Source organism: Dama dama, chromosome 33 (assembly GCF_033118175.1).
Source record: "Dama dama isolate Ldn47 chromosome 33, ASM3311817v1, whole genome shotgun sequence".
Taxonomy (NCBI): domain Eukaryota; kingdom Metazoa; phylum Chordata; class Mammalia; order Artiodactyla; family Cervidae; genus Dama; species Dama dama.
The window spans coordinates 31,925,970-31,940,202 of record NC_083713.1 but is presented as its reverse complement, the minus strand read 5'-3'; the positions used below and the strand labels follow the sequence as shown (position 1 = coordinate 31,940,202).

The 14,233-nt window shown below is 37.1% G+C and overlaps 1 protein-coding gene across 3 annotated transcripts in view; it reads left to right on the top strand.

Moving 5' to 3' along the window:
• Positions 1-14,233, top strand: part of XIRP2 (xin actin binding repeat containing 2) — a 328,214-nt gene that overhangs the window by 238,057 nt on the left and 75,924 nt on the right. Inside the window, exon 4 of one of the 3 annotated variants that reach the window (XM_061135452.1) lies at positions 10,201-10,218. The exons of the other annotated variants lie outside the window; for them this stretch is intronic. Within the exon in view, the coding sequence (XP_060991435.1) occupies positions 10,201-10,218 (18 nt within the window). The remainder of the gene's footprint in view (positions 1-10,200; positions 10,219-14,233) is intronic. 3 annotated transcript variants of the gene reach the window in all.

The following is a 14,233-nucleotide window of genomic DNA, read 5'->3' as shown; positions in this document are numbered from 1 at the left end:
GACCTTCCTGGAAAGCGCACTTCTGAGGCCCACTGGATGGCAGAGAAGTTCAAAGAGGGGCTGCATTGGGAAACTGGGAAATCACCTTCTGGGCCTCTGAGGGAGGTACCACGGAGAGGTACCATATGCCCTGGCCACAAAGCATTATAGGAACCTGCCAGGAGAGAGGATGCACAGAAACCAATAGCTGTTTCTCTTCCAGGATCCCTCCAGGGTTCTCTACTGATGAAGCTTACCATCTTGCCAGCTGGCAAGAGAAAAATGTTCCAGCATTGCAAGCAGAGCCACCGAGGGTAGATTTGGAGCTTGGAGGAATAAAATGATAAATGACACATTGGTATATCAAGAACATTTAGGTGAATTACATAATATCATTTATTTGTCACAGTTCACTAAGGGGATACATATTTTATTCTTCTCTGATGGATTAAATCATTTTTAAAATATATTTCATATATTTATTTCTAAAAGATAAAAAATTTGGTAATTACTTTGCCCATTACTATAAACAATAAGACTTACAACCTGGTAATCAAAAGCATTGAATTGGGCACCAGACTGTTTGGATCCAATTTCTGACTGCTAGACTTTGAGCAAAATATGTTGGGAAAAGTATTTAACCTCTCTCTGTATTTTGGTTTCTTTGCTTTAAAAAAAGCTGAACTTACTACCTATATTTCTTATGAAGATATATTAGATGATGTTTGCAATATAGAATGCAACTGATACATACATGCTCACTTGCTGTTACTGTAATTAGTATTATTGTTATTATTTGCTGCTATTATTTTCACATATTATTGTTTCTTCCATTACAAAGCTTAAATATATGGGATAAAAGATAAAAAGTCTTATAAGCATCCTGAGAAGAAAACCAGTCATATACAAAGTAACACTGTCAAGCTGCACTGAATTCTTATCCAACCTATGCTCTGCTAGAAAACAGTAGAATGATATATGCAGGTTTGAGGGGAAGATTATTAATAAATAATTCAATAAACAATCTAGTTGTTTCTAACATCTTGACTATATAGGCGATAGAATCCTAGTGGTCCAGTGGTTAAGATTCCATGTTCCCAAAGCAGGGGGCACAGGTTGAGTCCCTTGTCAGGGAAGATCCCACATGCCAAATGATGCATCACACACACACATGCAGAAGAAAGAAACCAAAAAATTCTAACTACAAAAGTTCTTCCACTTCTATATTTTCAGTGGCAAATGACAGCATGTTTATTTGAACAACATTAATGAGGCTTATTGTTTTGTTTTTGTTATAAATATAACATGTGATTTTCCATTGTGAGATAAAGTTTAAAAAAAAAAAAATTACTGCTATTCCTGCCATGGAGAATCAGATGTATTTCCTCCTAGTTTTTTCTCAATGGATGTACATGTGAAATAACATGTAGAAATAGACATTTTTAAAAATTAGTGTTCTACTAGCTGTGTAGTGGTATTCCACATTCTACTAGATGTGTGGTAATATTTGGGTTTGCTTTTATTAGTTAAAGTAATTTTTGAAGAATTTTAAGTATATGGTAATGTTATTTGAATAGTGATTGGTTTACTTCTTCCTAATCACTTGTCTCATATTTATTTTTCCTACCTTATTACACTGGCAAACACTCCAGCATGATGCCAAGTGAAAAGGATAAGAGAGTGTGATGTAGGCTATAGAATTTTATGTACATCCTGTTTATGAACTTTAAAAAATCTTTTTATTCTTAGTTTATCAAAAGTTTTTAATTATGAATAAGTATTGAATGTTGTCAAACATGGTTCTTTGGTTACTGGAATAATAAATTACTTAAAATATTTTTAATCTACAATTATGGTGACTGACTTTATTTACTTTGCAGACAGAAATGGATTTGCATCATTTTTCACAAAAAAATAAGGCAAATATAAACCACTGTGTATAAAATTATCCCATGTTTTATAAAAAGGAGGATATGGAGATATATATATATATACAATATAGATATGTGTTTGTGCCTGTATTATCACTCACATAATGTGTCTTTTTATGTACAAAGAACATTTCAGGATACACGAAAAACTTGACAACAATGTGTTGCCCACATAAAAAATGTCTGGGTGTCTGGACTACAGAAAGATTTAATTTTATTCTTACTCTCTTGTGTGAAGTGTTGACTATATATGACTTTTAAAAACTACATGTCTCTATTTCTTATGGTTGTTTGTTGTATTTAGGCTTAAGTATTTTATTAGCTTAGAATATATATTTGAAATATAAGGTATGACTTTGAAATGTTCTTTTTTCTTTTTTCCAGTTATTTAGTTGAGTTCCTATGCTCTGGAAAACTAATTCCATTTTGTATGCTTGATTCAGAATGATTATTTTTATTTCACTAAAAGGATATTGATTTCAACACCAATTTCACTATATTTGAGTTAATGTAGCTTTGTAAATTGTAATTTTTGTTGGGGCTAGTGTGTCATATTGGTTTGTCATGTTTTTTAACTCACTTTTCTTCTTTAATTTTTGTATTTATTTTCCTGATAATATTTGAAATTTGGTCACTACCTTAAGTTGTGTTCCTTGACCACTCAACCCAAAGTGTTTTCTTCCTCAAACCACTGATTTCTTCTCCTTCATCAACTTATCCCACTATATAGTATACCTATTTGTGTATTTACAAGGGCCCATGGATGTTTTGTTCATCCTATAAACACTTATCTATTAGAGTGCTTGATATAAATATCTATCACAGTGCTGCTCTATAAATATTTGATGACTGACCTACTCAATGAATGAATGTATGAGTGAGTGATTTGAATAAATTCATCAAATTCCAAAAAAGTACACACTCGACTTTATTTCCCCTGCTTTCTCTCCACTCTTGACATTTAATGTCACATAATTTATTTTCATCTGTGATTAGAACCCTGAATTATTATATTTTAAAATAAGATGTTATGAATACTAAAATGTTGTTTTCCATATATGCTTTCCCAAGGATTTGGGGGAAGTTTACATTCAATTTTTTTTTTGTTTTTTTTGGCTGCACTGTGTGGCATGTGGGATTTTAGTTCCCAGACCAGGGGTCAAACCTGCCTTCTCCCCTACAGTGAAACAGATGAGTCTTAACTACTGGAGTACGAGGGAAGTCCTTACATTCAGTTTTATAACTGTATTTACAGTATTTGTCTGCTTTTAACTCAAATAATAAGTCTTTTATACAATAAATTTCTCATTCTTTAATTCTTGATTTGAATCATCTTTTGTAGGCTTACAGATATATTTTAGCAGCTTCCCTACTGAAGATATATTAACCACTTGCTTTGAGAAATTTTTTGTTTATTGAAAAATATGTCTCTATGTGCCTCATACATAAATAATAGGTACTTGTCTATAAAGAGAATTGTCCATTCAATCTATGTCCATCATAAAAACAAACAAGAGCAAAACCCCTCATACACAATATTCCACTCTATCATGGTACAAAATGTCTCAGTGAGAACTCTGAGACTAACTTGTCTTTTTCCTTATTCATTATTTTTTATCTTTAAAATTCAAAAAATGTTAAGGTATCCAGGTATTTTGATGAGCCTTTGGTTTTGTCTTCTCAGATCTTTCTTCAGCTTGAAAACTTTTTCTTTTCTTTTAAATTTAATTATTTATGTCCTTGTTATTTTTTCTTTCTCCCCCAAAACAGTTATCTTTCTTTGATCATATCTCTGTCCTTCTTATCCATCATTATCTAGGCCATCATTTTCATCTTGTTGATTTCGCTCCTGCATTACAAAAAATTTCTCAAATCTTTTCCCATTTCATTGATTGGATTCATTTTTTTTTTACATGCTCTTTGCTATCTCAACTGTTACTTTAATTTTCTATTGAATTTTGCATTTTCTTGCAACCTGTTATAGCCTTCACTTTTCCCATTTTTTTATTTCATCCTATTCTCTCCTTAATAACACATATTATAGTTTTATAGACGCTTTTCTTCATGAATCTTCTTGAGCACATCAAGAATGTAAATGTTAAAATAAAGAATATAACTGTAAACTTTTCAGCTATTTTAAAAATAAACTAATTCTCAGAACTATGTTCTCAACTGGCCTCATCAAGTCAGCACACGTTTGCCTTCCTCCAGCAGTGCCTCTTTATGACATCCTGACTTATTTACTTTACTTGCACTGTGTTGAGATTGATTCAGGCTTGCCATTTCCTTCATATAGGGTGAGTGAATTTTTTCTTTTTTTTTCCATCATGGAACACTTGGATCTTCATTCTTACCATAATTTTCCCATTTTCTCTCTGAACTACATCTAAAATCTTTAATTTTTGTTCCTATCCAAATTTGCTGACTAGCGGTTGAAGCTTCTCCCTTCTACCTTGCAGAATTAAACTGAGATTATCAGATACAATGTATAAACTTGCTTTTGCATGGTGCAAAGCATGACAGATTGTACAAAGTTCCTCCATCTACTGTCTAAAGTGCCCCTTTAGAACCCTAACAACCCACCCCACTTCTCCATTCTGTTCTGAGAGATGTAGTGTATATACTGATATAGTAAGAGGGGAAGAAGTGGAGACGAGTCCGGGCTAGAGTGTGGCTTGGTCCAGAAGGTATTCACATGATGTTGAGAGAAGACCTCCTAGTTTTGGCCAGAGCAACATGAGACTGCAGAGTGAGTCAGTCTTTCTCTCTTATCTGAGAGAATTATGTGTCGCCTTCTGATTCAGAGAGTTCTCTATGCAGGGTGTCATCCAAAACTGTGATTCATGTCTGTCACTCTGAATGAAAACCACTGTTGGAAATTCTATACAACCGTCAGCATATTTTCTCCTCTTCTTTCTTCTTTTCTCTCATTTTCTTCTTTGTCTTCATCTTCTCTCTTACACAAACATAGCATCACTTTAATATTCTAGCTCTCTCATTATTAGCAATCCATGATATTTTGGACTGCTTTATTCTTTTTTACTATTTTAATTGACAGTTAATAAGAGGCTTATTAGGAATACCTAGTAATCTGTCATTTTTTAACCAAATTGTATTCTAATTTTAACTTTATCTGAATCAAATCTCATAGAGTCCCTAGAGTTTTTTAATTCATCTCCATCTTTGTTATAGGGAACATGTTTTATCCAAATTATATTTAAAGAGTAGAGATGATTCACATTCTGAAGTACCTATTAAAGGACTTTTTTATATTGGGAGCCAGGTCACCAGTCTCTTGCATGCAGACCCTCATGGTGAGTCAAGAGGGTCCACATTAGGCTTATTAGTCATGTCATTCCACCATCCTGTTTGCCCTGGACTGTTACAGATTGTGCTATTGTGTTATCATAATTATTTATAGTGTTCTGTTCACTCTCTAAAGCATTCTGGTTTGCATGATAAATTTCATGATCATCCTATATAACCCTATGAGATACAATTTAAATGTCAGTCATATATCCTTGAAGGACTTATTCATGCTTCCTTAATATTGTGATGTAACTTTAATGGAATTAAACTTGAGCTGGTGAAAATTGCTGTTAATTAAATTCAGCTACAATTTTAGTTACTAATATCTTAATCCTGCTTACATGAAACCTGAATGGGTCATGTCATCAACAATGTTCAGAGCAGATTGTTAAACGCTAATTGGTGGACCAGTACTTCATGTATGCAAGATAATAACATAGAATTTGGGCCTTTATGTATTCAAGTTCTTTAATAATACAGACTCTAGACGTTTAGTTCTTTAATTCTAAAACTCTTAGATTGGCCCCATTGGTCCAGGGATTATCTATCAGGTGACTGAAGTACGGATGTCCAGCTGTAAAGTTCTCACTCATCCACTCTTTTTGTCTTTAGAGTGTCCACTGTTAGTTAACTTTGCTGCAATGCACAAAAGGGGCTTTCCAGGGTCTACCTATTTTGCAGGCAGTGATCAAGACCATCTCCAAGAAAAAGAAATGAAAAAAGGCAAAATGGTGGTCTGAGGAGGCCTTACAAATAGCTGAGAAAAGAAGAGAATCTAAAGGAAAAAGAGATAAGGAAACATACCCATTTGAATGCAGAGTTCCAAGAGTAGCAAGGAGAGATAAGAAAGCCTTCCTCAGTGATCAACGCAAAGATATAAAGGAAAACAACAGAATGGGAAAGACTAGAGATCTCTTCAAGAAAATTAGACGTACCAAGGGAACATTTCATGCAAAGATGGGCTCAATAAAGGGCAGAAATGGTAGGAACCTAACAGAAGCAGAAGATATTAAGAAGAGGTGGCAAGAATACACAGAACTGTACAAAAAAGATCTTCCTAACCCAGATAACCACAATGGTGTGGTCACTCACCTAGAGTCAGACATCCTGGAATGTGGAGTCAAGTGTGCCTTAGGAAGCATCACTATGAACAAAGCTAGTGGAGGTGATGGAATTCCAGTGGAGCTATTTCAAATCCTGAAAGATGATGCTGTGAAAGTGCTGCACTCAAAATAACAGAAAATTTGGAAACTCAGCAGTAGCCACAGGACTGGAAAAGGTCAGTTTCCATTCCAATCCCAAAAAAAAAGGCAATGTCAAAGGATGTTGAAACTACTGCACAATTGCATTCATCTCACATGCTAGTAAAGTAATCCTCAAAATTCTCCAAGCCAGGCTTCAGCAATACGTGAACCATGAACTTCCAGATGTTTAAGCTGGTTTTAGAAAAGGAAGAGGAACCAGAGATCAAATTGCCAACATCCGCTGGATCATCGAAAAAGCCAGAGATTTCCAGAAAAGCATCTACTTCTACTTTATTGACTATACCAAAGCCTTTGACTGTGTGGATCACAACAAATTCCCATCAAGAGATGGGAATACCAGACCACTTTACCTGCCTCCTGAGATATCTGTATGCAGGTCAAGAAGTAACAGTTAGAACTGGACATGGAACAACAGACTGGTTCCAAATCGGGAAAAGAATATGTCATGGCTCTATATTGTCACCTTGCTTATTTAACTTACATGCAGAGTATATCATGCTAGATGACGGGCTGGATGAAGCACAAGCTGGAATCAAGATTGCTGGGAGAAATATCAATAACCTCAGATATGCAGATGACACCACCGTTATGGCAGAAAGTAAAGAGGAACTGAGAAGCCACTTGATGAAAGTGAAAGAGGAGTGAAAAACTTGGCTTAAAATTCAGCATTCAGAAAACTAAGATCATGGCATCTGGTCCCATCACTTGATGGGAAATAGATGGGGAAACAGTGGAAACAGTGACAAACTTTATTTTCTTCAGTTCTAAAATCACGGCAGATGTTGACTGAAGCCATAAAATTAAAAGTCTCTTGCTCCTTGGAAGAAAAGTTATGACCAACCTAGATAGCATATTAAAAAGCAGAGGTGTTACTTTACCAACAAAGGTCTTTCTAGTCAAAGCTATGATTTTTCCAGTAGTAATGTATGGATGTGAGAGTTGAATTATAAAGAAAACTGAACGCTGAAGAATTTATGCTTTTCAACTGTGGTGTTGGAGAAGACTCTTGAGAGTCCCTTGGGCTGCAAGGAGATCCAACCAGTCCATCCTAAAGGAGATCAGTCCTGGGTGTTCATTGGAAGGACTGATGTTAAAGCTGAAACTCCAATACTTTGACCACCTGATGTGAAGAACTGACTCATTGGAAAAGACCCTGAGGCTGGGAAAGATTGAAGGTGGGAGGAGAAGGGAGTGACAGAGGATGAGATGGTTGGATAGCATCACCAACTCGATGGACATGAGTTTGAGTAATTCTGGGAGTTGGTGAAGGACAGGGAAGCCTGGCGTGCTGCAGTCCATGGGGTCTGAAAGAGTCGGACACAACTGCTGAGTGGCTGAACTGAACTGAACAAGGTGATCCCTCCCAAAGCATATCATCCAGCATACATGACAGTGATTGGATAGAATGTGTAGATTAAGGTCAGGATAAATAACATATCCCAAATGATCCAAACATATGAAATCAACAAAATTGAATCTAATTTCCAATACTGCTGATAATTAACTTTTGTCTTTGAAGGAGTTCCTTAACTTCACTGACCCTCAGTTTCCTATAATGAAGTTGTGATAATACCAAAAATCTTGGTGGTGTTGTGGCAATAAAAGAAAATATATGTAAATCACTCTGATACAATTCTTTTTCATAAAGTCTATATTTATTAAGGGAAAATTAAAGAAAAAAAGATTCACTGCTTTTCTTGGAAATTTGTACTATTAATGAACAAGAAAAGAAAGTGAGCCAAGTGAATTCCCAGAGAGTGTCTAGACTTTTTGTCAAGGATAATAGTCTTCAACCAACAAATGGTGCCAGGAAAAGTAGAATAAGGGAATAAATTCAAGATAACTGATGACCTAGTAAAGAAGCACATAACATTTTTTTTTTTTTTTTTTTGCACATAGCATTTTTTTTTTTTATTATTATTATTTTTTTTTTTCCCAGTGGGTTTTGTCATACATTGATATGAATCAGCCATGGATTTACATGTATTCCCAATCCCGATCCCCCCTCCCACCTCCCTCTCCACCCGATTCCTCTGGGAAATCTCCTAATCGATACATTTTATATAAAGTCACCAAGAACAATACAATTGTGTATACACAAGTGAACCTAAGCTCATACATCAATTTCCCCTCAGAAGGAGGTCTTTAGCAGGAGTATGACTTTAAATATGTCAGTGGTTCTTTTCTGTTAAATATTCTTTATCACTCACTTAGATGAAACATATATTGCGGTTTGTGAAGAGAAAGCTATGGTAAATGGCAGAAGCATGCAGGACTAATGGGATGACGCCATTACCATTCACTTAGGCATACATTTTTAAAAAATAAGAATGTGATGTGGCTTGTCAGTAACAAATGCAAAAAAAAAGGCTTAAATTTTAATGAAAGGTAGTTATATGATTCAACAATAACATATGTCTACAGAAAATCTCATGAACACTTTTTGATATTCAATATAAAATATCCAAACCAAACCTTTCTATTTTTTATTCACCTGTCTTCCGGGTTATTAATCTTGTCTTTCACTGTCTCCCATCTGGTGTTAAACTATCCCTCAAGTTCTTAGTTTCTGATATTGTATTTTCAACTCTGGAATGTCCATTTCATTGTTACTTTGTAATTTTAATTTTATTGCAATATTCTCAATATTTTTATATACATCCTATGATATTTCCTATATGGTTCGGACGGTAAAGCATCTGCCTACAATGCGGGAGACCCAGGTTCGATCCCTGGGTCGGGAAGATCCCCTGGAGAAGGAAATGGCAACCCACTCCAGTATTCTTGCCTGGAAAATCCCAGCGACTGAGGAGCCTGGTAGGCTACAGTCCGTGGGGTCGTAGAGTCGGATTCGACTGAGCGACTTCACTTCACTCACTTAAATATATAAATCGTGGTTGTTTAATGTCCTTATCGTCTAATTAACCACCTATTAATATCTGCTTTTTTCCCCTTTGTATGTAGAGACAATGTTCTGTCTCTTCGCGTGCCACGTACTTTTTTTTAGTTGAAAGTCAAGCATTGCATTTTGAAAAAACAAAGGTATACAAACCTCCAGATGATATACTTTCGTCAGAGAGGTCAGCCTCTCCTCTGCTAGGCAGACAGAGCTGAGGAAGTTGAGAGGCTGACTACTTCAAGTGTTCATTGAGAATCTGTCAGATCCTATCTCTGCCCTTCAGAGGTCTTCAGCTTAGATATGTGGTGACACGCCCTGTGAAGCTTCTGAGTTTGGTAAACTGAGGAAGAGAGGCCGGCTCTCGTTAAGTCTATTCAAGTCATCAATTTTATCACCCTCTGCCCAAACAGGTCCCTCCTTTGCTGTTTCATCTGTCTTCCATCTTCTAGGGGCTGAGGCAGGATCCTCACTCAGCTCCAGTTCAGTCTGCACTATCAAGCAACCCCAGAGACAAAGCAGTTATTGAAGATTATTTAAAAGTCAATTCCCCTTTCCTCTGAAGACTTTGAGCTGTTTCCTGTCCTCCTAGTAGATCATGAAAATGTAGGCTATTCCACTTTTCTGTGTTTGGGCTTATGCCTAGAGCCTGCTGTCCTGTGAAATTTTGAAACTTAGCCAGTATCTTGAGGTGCAAAATAAATCTGATGTCCTGCTCCTCTCCAGTTTTGCTATCCCAGTCCATGCAACTGCCAAAACTCTTGTTGTTCTTTTGTCCCCCAGCCTCAGTGTTCTTCCTGAGTTGAGCCTGAATTGTCAGCTTCATCTGCATCCAGAAATGAAAAATAACCTCCAGGGACAGCCTCAGATTCTTAGCTCACATTTGAAAAATCATATTTCTTGAAAGGTACTCCCTCTAGTCCTTATTGTTTGGCTGATCCTTGATGCCTTTAATATACTTTTTTTTGTAATGGATTCAACTTTTCTAATTGTTCTCAATGGGAACATTGCATGCTATCACTCAGTCATGTCCAACTCTCTGTGACCTTTATGGACTATAGCCCGCCAGGCTTCTCTGTCCATTGGATTTTCCAGGCAAGAATACAGGAGTGGGTGGCCATTTCCTTCTCCAGGGGATCTTCGCAACCTCCACTCAGCTATCACACAATCCCACAAAAGTGTTTTGCAAAAGAGCAGAGAAAAGAGATGAGATTCCATATATAGAAGTATTTATGCTATTGCATCAGGAGGAAAAGGAGTCAGAGGACTACCATATTATGGTATGGAGGTCAAAGAGAAAACCCATAAGGGTACATAGACAAAGGAGCTTAAAAAAATTCAGGAGACAAAACAAAATCCAACTGAAGATCCATCAGAGTTTCTAGAAAGAATTTATCAAGCTTTTAGGTTCAGCTCCAGTTCAGTTCAGTTCAGTTTCTCAGTCATGTCCGACTCTTTGTGACCCCATGCACTGCAGCATGCCAGTCTTCCCTGTCCATCACCAAATCCCAGAGCTTACTCAAACTCATGTCCATTGAGTCGGTGATGCCATCCAACAATCTCATCCTCTGTCATCCCTTTCTCCTCCCACCTTCAATCTTTCCCACCATCGGGGTCTTTTCCAATGGGTCAGCTCTTCATATCAGGTAGCCAAAGTATTGGAGCTTCAGCTTTAGCATCAGTCCTTCCAATGAATGTTCAGGAATGATTTCCTTTAGGATAAATTGGTGTGATCTCCTTGCAGCCCAAGGGATTCTCAAGAGTCTTCTCCAGCACCACAGTTCAAAAGCATCAATTCTTCAGCCCTCAGCTTTCTTTATGGTCCTACTCTCACATCCATATGGAAAAACCATAGCCTTCACTAGACGGACATTTGTTGGCAAAGTAATGTCTCTGCTTTTTAATATGCTGTCTAGGTTGGTCATAACTTTTCTTCCAAGGGGTAAACATCTTTTAATTTCATGGCTGCAGTCACCATCTGTAGTGATTTTGAAACGCAAGAAAATAAAGTCTGTCACTGTTTCCACTCTTTCCCCATCTATTTCCCATGAAGTGATGGGGCCAGATGTCATGATCTTAGTCTTTTGAATGTTGAGTTTTAAGCCAACTTTTTCACTCTCCTCTTTCACTTTCATCAAGAGGTTCCTCAGTTCCTCTTTGCTTTCTGCCATAAGGGTGGTGTCATCGGCATATGTGAGGTTATTGATATTTCTCCCGGCAATCTAGATTCCAACTTGTGCTTCATCCAGCCTGGCATTTCACATGATATACTCTGCATATAAGTTAAATAAACAAGGTGACAATATACAATCTTGATGTTCTCCTTTCCCAACTTGGAACCAGTCCATTGTTCCATGTCCAGTTCTTTTTTTTTTTTTTTTTGGTCATAAAGGAGGCTGCCATGGTCTCTCAGTCACGGTCCTCTTCATCCATGTCCAGTTCTAACTGTTGCTTCTTGACTTGCATACAGATTTCTCAGGAGGCAGATAAGGTGTTCTGGTATTTCCAACTCTTGAATAATTTTCCACAGTTCATTGTGATCCACAGCATGCTTATAGGTGCTACATGCAAACAGACCTGGACGTCCCTGAGAATGTAATGATGATAAGTATGACTCTCATCGGGCAAAGTGCCCCAGAGATTTAAAAATTGTAGAAGTCAGATTGTGTTGAAACAAATCCTCCTCAACTAGTAAGTGTTATTTCAAAAGTATTCAGTAACAGGCAACAATGACAGAAGCAAGGAGATGCAAAACCAAATTCAGCTTTTCTGGTAGCCACATTGAAAGCAAGTAACCTAAAGGAAGGCTTCCCAGGTGAATCAGTGGTGAAGAACCCAGCTGCTAATGCAGATGATGCAGGTTTGATCTCTAGGTCAGAAAGATCCCCTAGAGAAGGCATATGGCAACCCACTCCAGTGTTCTTGCCTGGAGAATCCCATGGACAGAGGAGCCTAGAGGGCTACAGTCCTTTGGATTGCAAAACAGTTGGGCAGGACTTAGCAATTAAACAACAACAACAAACACTAGAAAATATGAAAAAAAATAATTTTATTTGTGTATTTAAATCAAATATATTTCTTTCCTGGAAGGGCCAAAAGCTGGAAGTTTGAAGAAATATTATCTTGAATGAAACTTACAGAAACAAGTGAAGAAACCTATCACTACAATGGAATGAGAAAGCAGGCAGTTTTGAGTAAGAAGAGAAAATACAAAGCTACAAGTCCTGTCTTGGAGTAACTGACAATATTTTGAAAGACTAAAACCATGATAAGCATCATTAGCTTCTATATTCACATTCAAAAGTAAAGATTACTACACTTACCTTGTAGGTCAATCTCCTCATGACTTAAATAAACTGTTGTGATTATAGATCTAGTGCCATTTTCTTAACCATATAGGAAGATAAAGTCATAAGAATAATAATAATAATTTCTAAATAAATATTTTTCCTAGATTTAGACTTTCATGCATATTGTATATTGTTGTCATGTAGTTGCTAAGTTGTGTGCAACTGTTTTGCGACCCCGTGGACTGTAGCCCACCAGGCTCCTCTATCATGGGATTTTCTATACAAGAATACTGGATGGGTTGCCATTTCCTATTCCAGGGGATCTTCCCAACCTAGAGGTTGGACCCGCATGTCCTGCATTGGTAGGCAAATTCTTTATCACTGAGCCATTAAGGAAGCTCCTGAGTATTATACACACACACACACACAGAGTCATTTAATCTTCACAACCACCATTTAAAGTAGGTAAACTGAGATCCATTTAGTTACAGAGAAGTAAAGTGAAATTATTTGCCAAATTCAGACTTATTGCCAAATTCAGACTTAAACTGAAGAAAGTAGGGAAAACCAGTAGACCATTCAGGTATGAGCTAAATCAAATCCCTTACAACTATACAGTGGAGGTGAGAAATAGATTTAAAGGATTAGATCTGATAGACAGAGAGCCTGATTAACTGTGGACAGAGGTTCGTGACATTGTACAGGAGACAGGGACCAAGACCATCCCCATGGAAAAGAAATGCAAAAAGGCAAAATGGTTGTCTGAGGAGGCCTTACAAATAGCTGAGAAAAGAGAAGTGAAAAACAAAGGAGAAAAGGAAAAATATTCCCGTTTGAATGCAGAGTTCCAAACAATAGCCAGGAGAGATAAAAACGCCTTCCTCAGCGATCAATGCAAAGAAATAGAGGAAAACAACAGAATGGGAAAGACTAGAGATCTCTTCAAGAAAATTAGACGTACCAAGGGAACATTTCATGCAAAGATGGGCTCAATAAAGGAAAGAAATGGTATGGACCTAACAGAAGCAGAAGATATTAAAAAGAGCTGGCAAAAATACACAGAAGAACTGTACAAAAAAGATCTTCACGACCCAGATAATCACAATGATGTGATCACTCACCTAGAGCCAGACATCCTGGAATGTGAAGTCAAGTGGGCCTTGGAAAGCATCACTATGAACAAAGCTAGTGGAGGTGATGGAATTCCAATTGAGCTATTTCAAATCCTGAAAGATGATGCTGTGAAAGTGCTGCACTCAATATGCCAGCAAATTTGGAAAACTCAGCAGTGGCCACAGGACTGGAAAAGGTCAGTTTTCACACCAATCCCTAAGAAAGGCAATCGCAAAGAATGCTCAAACTACTGCACAAATGCACTCATCTCACACACTAGCAAAGTAATGCTCAAAATTCTCCAAGCCAGGCTTCAGCAATACATGAACTGTGAACTTCCAGATGTTCAAGCTGGTTTTAGAAAAAGCAGAGGAACCTGAGATCAAATTGCCAACATCTGCTGGATCACCGAAAAAGCAAGAGAGTTCCAGAAAAACATCTACATCTGCT